Source organism: Parambassis ranga, chromosome 18 (genome assembly GCF_900634625.1).
Source record: "Parambassis ranga chromosome 18, fParRan2.1, whole genome shotgun sequence".
Taxonomy (NCBI): domain Eukaryota; kingdom Metazoa; phylum Chordata; class Actinopteri; family Ambassidae; genus Parambassis; species Parambassis ranga.
The window spans coordinates 10,611,685-10,621,763 of record NC_041038.1 but is presented as its reverse complement, the minus strand read 5'-3'; the positions used below and the strand labels follow the sequence as shown (position 1 = coordinate 10,621,763).

The following is a 10,079-nucleotide window of genomic DNA, read 5'->3' as shown; positions in this document are numbered from 1 at the left end:
GGCACTGGTTGTGCAGACTTTGTGTACCGTCTCTCTGTTTAAGCAGCTGCAGTGTTCGCAGCGTCCACAGGGGGCGTCCTGACTTTTTAGACCCTGTCTGGACTCGAAATAATCCTGTTACAACTGGCTGTCTGACTGCAGGGACGCAGCATGAGGTGTAGAATCGACAGTTCTTCAGCTGGATAATCAGTTAATGAATGACACTGTTGGTGCAAGAGTTTCTGTGAATAGCTCCGTATGTGTGTGTGTGTGGTACCGGTACCACATTTCTGTGGCATTACATATAGTATAACAAAGAGAAAATGATGTGTCATTTCAGATTTTATTTACATATCACTTTAAAATGGCCGTCAGGCAGCAGACTGAAGCATAGCATTCACACAAAAAAAACGGAGCAGGCCTTCTGTCAACAACAGAAACAAAGAAAATCTCATAATATGTCTCAGAATCTGAACAAGTGAAGAGAGTCGCCGTGCCGCCTCCTCACAGCCCGCCGTCATCCTGCGAACGGAGCACAGGTCACATGTTTATTTCATGTTGCAGATGGAAAGCGAGCTCACAGACGGCTGAGCGGGTTGTTAATCAATGCGAGCGTCATGTTAAAGAGTAGACATCTTCACATGTTCCTGTGTTAGATCAGGATCACTCACCTGCCTTCAACCCTGTGCTAAAGCTGAGATTAATCTTCAACCATGTGAGGATCTTTACGTTCAAATAACCATGTAAACATTTTACATTTGGATCTTTTAGCTCGGCTGTTAGTTGACTTATTGCCGCTTTATGGACAAAAATGCATCACGAAGTGTCAACAAAACCAATGTAGCATCCAGATTAGCCTGGTGGTATTCTTTCTAGCAACTTGTGTGTTAGCTGGTAACTGATTGCTAGCTAGAGTCCTCAGCATAGACTGGGGTGTGATGGAAACAGATGGTGGCTTTTTACTTCTTTGACTTTGTTTTCTTACGTCTTTGCTGTCCCGACAGTCCCCGCAGATGCATCCAATGCAGCCATTGACCACCTGGATGCCGCAGAGCACCATCTGCAGCACGCCCATGGACAGCAGTATGGAGAACAGAACCACGTGCCACATCACTATGTTGTTGGGGTATTCACATTCTGTCCACGTCGTCTGGTTTACAAGGTAGCTGCCCTTACTGCTCAGAGAGCACACACACAAAGAGCAGGACTGAGAACATGTTTGGTATGCGAGAAGAAAAAGCTGAGATGACTGAGGTCAGAAACAATCTGAGCAAATGAGGCTAGATGTCAATACAATAAATGGCACCAAGCAGCGACCTCCACTGCAGTTCCCTGATCGGCCACTTGAGGGTGCCTCCATGTTAAAATGTACATCAGCAAACATGTTTCATGTTTACTTATTTGGTCTCTTTAGATTGTAGCTGAATCGTTCTCAAGACTCGTGACTCTATGTGAAACCACAAAGAGGGAAGCTGAGATTTGCTGGAGGAAGAACACGATGAATTTTAATATACAAATGTGCAGTGTGCAATCAAACGTCCCTGTTAAACTGCTGCCATAGGACACCACTAGCCTACATATTAACAACATGCAGTAACCATCACCTGTCAGGTGATTCATTAAGATTCTGCAGTGAAAACCACTTTTTTAACCTTTGAGGCTGGTTGGGGCCTCCAAGCACAAGCAAAGGTTTAAAAAGTGGTCTTTAAACGAGGCCTGTGGTAGATCATTCCACGGGTTTTTAGGCTCATCACCACCACTTGTTTCCGGCCAGAAGCTAGGCATAAAGTGCTGGTTGAGTGTGCCCCCTACTGGGTTGTAAGAATATTGCATTTAAGGAAGAACTGAAATGGTTGATAACAGAGTTAAACATAAATAAATGAGTCATAAAGATAAAAGCAGAATGAGGAAGAAGCTCCAGCATACTAATCAGGGCTCTGATTAGCAAAGGTGTGTGTGTGTGTGAGGGTGGTTACTCACATCTCTGAGTTTTCAAAGGGGTATGTCCATACTGCGCCCACTCGGCACTTTGGTCCAATAGCCAAACCGGCTGAGGCCACGCTGGTGCCGTAAATCGCACCGATCACACCAAAGGCAGAGGAGAAGACAGAGTTCAGCATCTGAAAGAGGGACGGGGACACTGTCAAACATGTGATGTGACTATAGAGGAGGTTTCTTCTGTCCCACTTCAGTGTGTGATGCTGTTATTTTAAACCAAGCACCATACAAACCTGACCCACACGTAGCCATCATCATCATCACTGGTGTAAAGATACTTTATACTTTATCTCTGTTTTACCACCCATGACTCCACTCACCCGGCAACGGTTGCCACAGCAACCTGTTCCACAGCAACCCTTGCCCCCAGCCCTGATAGCAGAGCAGCTCGGGCACAGCATCTGAAAAAGTAAAAAAAAAACAAAAAAAAACAAGGTAATATTTCATATAATTTATGGATTATATGATTTTTAAATGCATCTCCAGCTTCTCAAAAACATACACTGTGTGTGTGTGTGTGTGTGTGTGCACCCTTATCTCATTAACCAAATATTTGTGAACCGACTTCTCGTCGGCGCAGGTTAACACAGTTATATAAGGTGATGAGGCGTCAGGCTTGCTGTTCCAAACTTTATAATATCATAATTAATAAAACAACGTGTCCATGCAGGAGACTCAAATGTTGTCCTGATCCATTTGTTAGATTAAGTATCATTTATTAATTGGTCTTATGATCCTTTATGATGTCAATATAATGGACGGTGATGGTAGAAAATGGCACAATCAGACTTTTGAGAGTGTCTAGTTTAGTTGTGATCAGGTTATATTAGTTATTATGTGTGTATGTACCGTTTTTAAATATGGATAGATTATAATCTCATTTTTTCTTTGACTGCCTGACACATCTTTTGAATGACCAGCGTGACAATATCAATTATAAAGACTCAAATGATTACTATTTTATATATATAATATAATAATATATCTATTTAAAAAACTTGGTAAAGATTATAGCACATCAAATCATCAAATCAACAAATATAATAACACAGTTTCCCCACGAAACAATAACAGTCAATAAAAGTTTATCATTTGATTTTACAGGTGTACACAGGGCTATAGTTCATGACTGAAAATCCCAATAAAACAACCAATAAGATGCCTATAGATTACTCACAAACAGGCCTCCTCCGATCAGTCCCCCCATGAGCCAGACCTGCAGGGAGATCTGATCGTTCTCCAGTTGCTTCCCGTCGGGGAAAAACAGCAGCAGGTTGGAGATCATGCAGACGAAGGCTGAAGGCAGCAGGATGAGGCCCACCAGGCGGGCGCACTTTCCAGTACAACACATGGTTTCTGTTTTTCAGATAGACCTCTTTGTCTTTCTTTCTCTCTCTCGAAGTCAAGACGGAAATCAAACCGAATGTTTTGAAGGACACAGAGAGGAGAGGAGAGGAGAGCAACACTGATAGGTCACACAGCGAAAGTCAAACATGAACAGTGACAGTTACAGCAGGAAGGAGAGGGGGAACAAAGGCCGAGTATTGGTGTGGCTGCCTGATTTCAGCCTGTGTGTGTGTGTGTCTGTGTGCATGTGCACATGTGTGTGTGTGTGTGTGTCTTGGGTCTGAAAGGTAATCCCAAAGGTAACAAAGTAGTCTTTTGTATCTAATGTTAACATCAGACAGAACAAACATGACACAGAACCAGAGTGTGTGTGTGTGTGTGTGTGTGTGTGTGTGTGTGTGCACGTGTGCGGGGAGCTCTATCAAACTGTTGAACGCCCTTTGATACCTGCTGATGATGATATCTTATCTTTTTTTAGCAAACAGAGGAGAGGGCTGGGCCTGCATCTTAGTAAGATCTTTGTCTACTAGAAGATACAGAATGATGTGTGTATAAAGGTGCGGATGTGTGTGTGTAGCTGTGCTGATTTGGAAATAATTGCATCTTGTATTCATGAGATTGGAGCGTGCTGAGATCCAGACCTTTGACCTTTGACCCCCCCCCCCCCCCCAAAACATAATCAGTTCATCTCTGGATCCAAGTGAAGTTCTGAGAAAATGCAGCCCCCCCCCTCTAGGGGCTGGCTCCAAAAGTGAGTCAATCCCAAGCGGCAACCTTCGGGGCTCAAAGTTGAAGCCCATGTGGAAGTGTCAAAACTTGTAATTCACGCTGCGACCACTGGGGGCTGGCTCCAAAAGCGAGTAATTTCCCATAGACTCCCATGTTAAAATGGCCGATTTCACAGCAGAAAAAAACATGTTTACAGCCTGGTACAAAAAACCACTCTGGTCTCAGATGATAGGTTCTCTTCTAGTGTCGATTGTACGGGGGATGAATTTTTTTACAACTCACTCGTTTCAATGGTATTCTGACTTAAAATTACGCATAATTATGGACGTTGCCGCTTGAGTGACAGACAGTTGACGTATCACAGCGTCACACCTCTTTGTCCATATTTGAGAGTTTTGCCGGACGTGACGCTGCCAACATGGCGGCGGTCATCACGTCCCGGAACCTCCCACCGAGCCTCAAAACGGCTCTTCAGAAACAAACGGGTGACGTCACGGAAGCTCTGTCCATAGTTTTTACTGTCAATGGTCAATCCCCACAGACTCTCATGTTACAGCAGACATGTTTACAGCCTATATGTGAGCTTATATATGTCACTAATTTAAAGGATATTAGGGCAGAGAAATTGTGGACAATTATGTGTGAGACTCGCAATGTAAGCCGCCTGCCTCTCAGCTCCTCCACCTCTTTGCCTGTATTTGGAGTTTAGGAGGACTGTGATGCTGCCAACACGGCGGCAGTCAGAGCCTCATTGTTATATATACTCTTGGTTTTAACAGTATAAATGGGCCAGCTTACTTTTACTTTCTTTTCTAGTGGCGCAACAAAACAAAAGTGCTCCACAAACCAGCTTGTCACGTTTAACACAAACCAGCATTTACCACAACATCAGATGGTAGAATTCCCCGGCTGTTCTCGTTAAGCCTTTTAACATTAACTGGTCATATGACAAAGTATTCAGAGAGAGGAAGTCCAGTCAGCAGCAATGGCAGGCAAGTGTCTTCCTTTATGATTATTATCTTCTTTATTATTGTTTAAAGTGTATGTAGCTGCAGAGTTATGGGTGTTTAGTCACAGCAGAACTGTGTCAGGTGTTTCAGGAGGTTAAATGTGAGCATGTGTGTATTAGAAATACTGGTGATGGTTGCTATTTGAAGCATCATTTATCATATCAGCTTAACTCTGAACGTGATGTAATCTACAGCACACACTACTGCACGCTGCATGTTTATGGGTATTTTTAAAGTAAAACTGTCCGATATCACTTGGATGGATTTCAGCCTCAAGACTCAGCAGACTTTCACTTTTGGACTGAAAACACTGACTTAACATGTTAATGTTCTTTAGCGCCACCTCCTGGTCGTCCTGTGGCAATAACTATTGGGACCGTTGTGACTTTTCAAATAAATCCACCTCCACCCAGACTCCCCCGACTATCAGGTGAGTACACCGAGCGAAGACTGATTCAACAGGCTGTCTGCTTTGCTCTTACCTGTGTTCATTGTGGAGAGTTTGTAGACGTAGTAACTGTCTTGAAAACAGTTCTGATACATAAGACGGACTTTTGATCTCTAAGATTACAGAGAATTGTTTACTTTTATCTAAATTTCATTTTTAATTTCAAAGTTTTCAAGGAATTATTATAATAATTCCGCTTTAAATATCAGAAATCTGACCTTAATCTCAGTCAGAGGTCAGACTCCTGAAATAAACATGTGAATAAATAAAAAACAACAAAACTCTTTAGACTTTAATCTCAGGATTTCACATTGTTCGTTTGAATTTTAAAAGAAAAAGGTCCTGAGATTGAGAAAGTCCTTAGATTCTCCGGATTTAGAAGGCAGAATTCTTGGATTAATGTCAGACTTCAAAGAAAAGTAGAATTTCCTGCATGTGGTTATTAGTGTAACAATGTATTCACCATACCAACACATGGAAGAAATATAATGTAAACAACATTGTTTTCTTGCAGTGAGTGCTGTAGTCATTGCAGGCGCCCTGACTGTGGCTCGAGTCTTCTTCGGTCAGTATCCCCCCGCTCTGTCTTTGTCGTTGACCCTCCACTCCTTTCTTAACCCCTAATCTGTAATCTGTGTGCAGGTGCTGTGTATTTCAAAGAGTGTCCTCAGCAGCCTAACATCCCCAACTTCCTGCTCGGACTGGCTTTGATGACCCTGATCATGGTGCCGTTTTTCAACCTGCCCTGTGAGCGCCATGCTGCTCAGCCACAGGAGAACCCCAGAGGGTTCAAACACTGCCTGATGGGGTTATCGGGTCTGTTTGTGTTCATATGGATCCTGCTGGGTACGTTTTCACTGTATGATTTGAAAACGTTGGCTCCGTCACGCCACAACACACTGTTGTTGTCTCCTGCAGGTGATGTGTGGGTGTTCTCTGTCTACCAGCCGAACTATGACCCCGCCGCCGCCACTGACGGTCTGTACTGTAACTGGAACTTGTACACGTTCGCTTTTTGGAACGCCGTCTATGAGACGTTTGCGATTGGATGGATGCTGGCTCGGCTCTGCAAAGGAATGCTGATTTATGCTGTGATGACTCCTGTACCAACACACACGGACTTTTATAACCGAGTCTGAAGCCGATGCTGAATCCACTCTGACAGCAGAGGGAGACACACTCCTTATCTTCCATAGGACCTTTAGGCCCTGTTCACACTGGAGAAAGTCATTCCAGCTAGAGTAGGATTGAGTCCAAACAGCCTTTAAGCTGGATGCGTTCAGACCTATTTCCAAATCTGATTAGCACACACTTGTGTCCGCACTCAATCCGGCTTCATCCAGCGTGTTTGCTGTCCTCCAAACCACTAGGTGGCACCTCGTAATATACAGAGTCCGTTCAGACCGTGGTAGGACCGCATGTGCGCATGCATCGTGCGGTTTTTTGTCCCGTGTGGTGCCCCGTGAACCGGAAGTAGCGCATCACTAGCCGGATTCGGTAGACACATTTGCGTTCACACCTGAGCCACATTTGAGCCAATCCGGCTAGATCCACCCACGAGAGGTGGATCTAGCCGGATTGAAATCAAACTGCATACTGCCGGATTCGAGGTGTTCACACTCAGAAAACAAACATCTGGATAGGCCCGAATCCAGCTTTAGCCAGATTTTTTTCCCCAGTGTGAACGGGGTATTAGAGAAATCTAAAACCAGCCTCACTGTATGTCCCAGCTTCTCTTTCCTGTCTCACACAACCAATCGTCTCGTTGCCTGGTCTGATCAGCCTGAAAATGGCAGAGACGTTTGTTCCTGATGGAATAAATAAAACTCATAATATCTGTAATAATAACGATGTGAGAGGGCCATTTTAACCCCAAAACAAGCACTTTAAACACACAAAGTAAAGAAAGAAAAATCAGTGTTAGAATTACAGGATTTTAATTTAGTATAAATGTGAATTCACAGATATTTTTTTCTAAATATTCATTTTATTTTTTTCTACAGGATTTGAGTGTAAATAAATACATTTTAATGTTTATATGTTTATTTTATTTTATTACCTCAGGTTGTAATGTTTAGGCTCAGTGCAAAGTTTTATTAATTAAACAATTGGATCCAGCTGTGTTACCTAATTTTATTCTGAAATTAAGATTATAATTAATAAACTTTTCAAAAACATCGTCTCCATTGAGTTGATGACTGAGTTGTAGTTTTTTATCATTTAACTTCACTTTGTTGTTGATCTCATGACATTTTTCTCGCGAGAACCTTTGACAAAAAAACCAGGTCCTGTCCCAAACGGTCGATGACGCTGCGTCCTGTCGGCCAATGACGTGGAGGTAAACAGTGTGGCGCTGTCATGAAACCTGCTCGTCTCGTTCCTCATTCAGGACCTAAATTAACTAACACCAGCTGTCGTCTACCTGTTGATGCCAATCCAAAAGACTGAGATCTTCATCTACAATGTCAGGCAAGTCCTCCTCTTTCCTCCTCCTCCTCCTCCTCCTCCTCTTCCTCCTCTTCCTCTCTGTGCGCCGCCATCACTCTCCGCATGTCTCCTTGTTAATTGCAGCTGATGTTGTCAGTGACTCGTGCTGCTCTCTGATACAGATAGAGTCGGAGAGCTCGTGTCAAAGTGCCTGCAGGCCCGGGACATGGCATACTGTCCGTACAGCCGGTTCCCCGTCGGTGCTGCCATTCTGACAGCAGAGGGCGCCATAATCACAGGTAAAAACCAACACATCAGAAACAACTGAAGGTGCAAAACAACTACTTTATACCATAATATCGTACTTTTCATTTTATTTTCACCTTTTTGACTTAAAATAAATTAAAATATACCTCAACCAGCCATTAAATTTAAATGAATAGTGTTTTTATTTTTATCATATTTACTATTCATGCATATATATATATATGTATATATATGCATGAATAGATAGTATTGAGAAACTTTTTGTTGTTGTTGTTTATTGACTACCCATAATGCTGATACTTGTGCTACCGAACCGCTTGTTACAGATCAATAAAGCTTATCTTATCTTGTCTTCTAGCTTCAGTGCTACATTCACCACCATTGCATTAATACAATAATGCTATATGTAAAGAGTGTGAGACTGACTCTATTTTGTTTATTAGTTTCAGAGCAGAAATGACCAATATGTGTGTGTGTGTTTTCAGGCTGTAACGTGGAGAATGCCTCCTATGGGCTGACGGTGTGTGCTGAGCGGACGGCCATCCAGAGAGCCGTAGTGGAAGGATACAGACAGTTTACTGCCATCGCTGTCACCTGGTGGGACTCTCAGTATACAGACGCATTTATTCACACAGTGACATGTTTTGTTTTATATGCATTCATCCTCTCATGCTGTCTGTGCAGTGATATCAAAGACCGCTTTGTTGGGCCGTGTGGAGCATGCAGACAGGTTCTTATGGAGGTGAGACGTCTGGTTTATGACCAGCAGAGATAATCATTATCTTGTCACAAAAAAGTTCACAGCTTATCGTCTCGTTTATTTCTGTCTGCACTCAAATACAGTTCTTTAAAAAGTTTTAAAAATATATACAAGCACATATGCAAGATAATAAATCTATGATACATTTGTTTATTTAGTTGTTTTTATTAGGAAAGCAGTTTTTTACAGTTCTTGTTCACAGAATCCAGCGAAGGAAAATGATTACGAACAAAATCACAAATCAGAATTTGGATTTTAATCTCAGAAATCCGACGTGTATAATTTTACGTGAACTCATCTTGTGGATATGACAGCAGGCTGTGTCTGTGTCTACAGCAGGAAACACTACTTTACTGGCATCTTAAAGATTAGTACTGCACAGTAAAGTGTTATTGCCTTTGGTCGTTTTGAAGAGCGTTCAGGAGGTTTATAAGGGCTTGAATTCTTTGCCTCTCTGTGTGTTATCTGATCTGTACATCAGATAAATGATGATTAACATCAGCACACTATCTCTTAACCCTCTGACAACAGAGCACACTTAATCCCTGCTGGGTAAAAGATTATTTAAAACTTCTATTTCTGCAGCATCACACCTGTAGGAGCACCAAGGTCATGTCCTCCTTATCTTATTCAACTTATACACAAGCTGAATGTTTAACATACAGACCTGTTTTAAACATGCTGTCTAAAATACGAATGAATAAATGCAAAATAAATAATAATGTTAAACCTTTGTGTTCCTCGCTCTCCTGACAGTTCGGATCAGACTGGATTGTGTACTTGACCAAGCCGGATGGATCCTACAAAGAAACCAGCCTCAGTGAACTGTTGCCTTTTGCCTTTTCTCCAGCAGACCTGGAGATGAACTGAGGAATCTGCAGCAGCAACCTTAAAAAAAAAACCTTAATTTAACTACATTTAATTTGTATAATACAATGCTGCAACTTCAGCAAATGCCTAATAAATAAATAATACACCTCATTTTAAGTCTATTCTTTTATTATTATTATTATTTTACTGGTTTTTATTATCATTATTATTATTATTATTAGTTGTTGTTGTTATTATACAGTGGCTTTACTACAGAACTCTGAAGATGACGTAGCCCAGTGTT

General features: G+C 42.1%; 2 protein-coding genes across 2 annotated transcripts; one reads left to right on the top strand and one right to left on the bottom strand.

Moving 5' to 3' along the window:
• Nucleotides 1-303: 303 nt before the first annotated feature.
• tm4sf5 (transmembrane 4 L six family member 5) lies at nucleotides 304-3,530 on the bottom strand. Its single transcript, XM_028429419.1, has 5 exons — nucleotides 3,155-3,530; nucleotides 2,298-2,378; nucleotides 1,960-2,099; nucleotides 965-1,154; nucleotides 304-501 (listed from the first exon to the last, which is right to left on the bottom strand). Exons 1-5 carry the CDS (start codon nucleotides 3,326-3,328, stop codon nucleotides 484-486), a joined length of 603 nt encoding a protein of 200 aa, XP_028285220.1. The 5' UTR covers nucleotides 3,329-3,530; the 3' UTR covers nucleotides 304-483.
• Nucleotides 3,531-7,819: 4,289 nt separating this feature from the next.
• LOC114450883 (cytidine deaminase) lies at nucleotides 7,820-9,946 on the top strand. The gene is made up of 5 exons (XM_028429305.1): nucleotides 7,820-7,980; nucleotides 8,121-8,237; nucleotides 8,691-8,802; nucleotides 8,890-8,947; nucleotides 9,722-9,946. Exons 1-5 carry the CDS (start codon nucleotides 7,974-7,976, stop codon nucleotides 9,833-9,835), a joined length of 408 nt encoding a protein of 135 aa, XP_028285106.1. The 5' UTR covers nucleotides 7,820-7,973; the 3' UTR covers nucleotides 9,836-9,946.
• Nucleotides 9,947-10,079: the final 133 nt, after the last annotated feature.

What these genes read in the sequence shown, in the direction of transcription:
- LOC114450883 (XM_028429305.1), top strand. An exon ending in AGAGGGCGCCATAATCACAG is followed by an intron (nt 8,238 to 8,690) that starts GTAAAAACCAAC and finishes GTGTGTTTTCAG; the next exon opens with GCTGTAACGTGGAGAATGCC. An exon ending in ACTGCCATCGCTGTCACCTG is followed by an intron (nt 8,803 to 8,889) that starts GTGGGACTCTCA and finishes CTGTCTGTGCAG; the next exon opens with TGATATCAAAGACCGCTTTG.
- tm4sf5 (XM_028429419.1), bottom strand. Translation starts at nt 3,328, where the DNA reads ATGTGTTGTACTGGAAAGTGCGCCCGCCTGGTGGGCCTCATCCTGCTG. An exon ending in GCTGTGGCAACCGTTGCCGG is followed by an intron (nt 2,100 to 2,297) that starts GTGAGTGGAGTC and finishes TCCCTCTTTCAG; the next exon opens with ATGCTGAACTCTGTCTTCTC. An exon ending in CCCTTTGAAAACTCAGAGAT is followed by an intron (nt 1,155 to 1,959) that starts GTGAGTAACCAC and finishes CTCTCTGAGCAG; the next exon opens with TAAGGGCAGCTACCTTGTAA.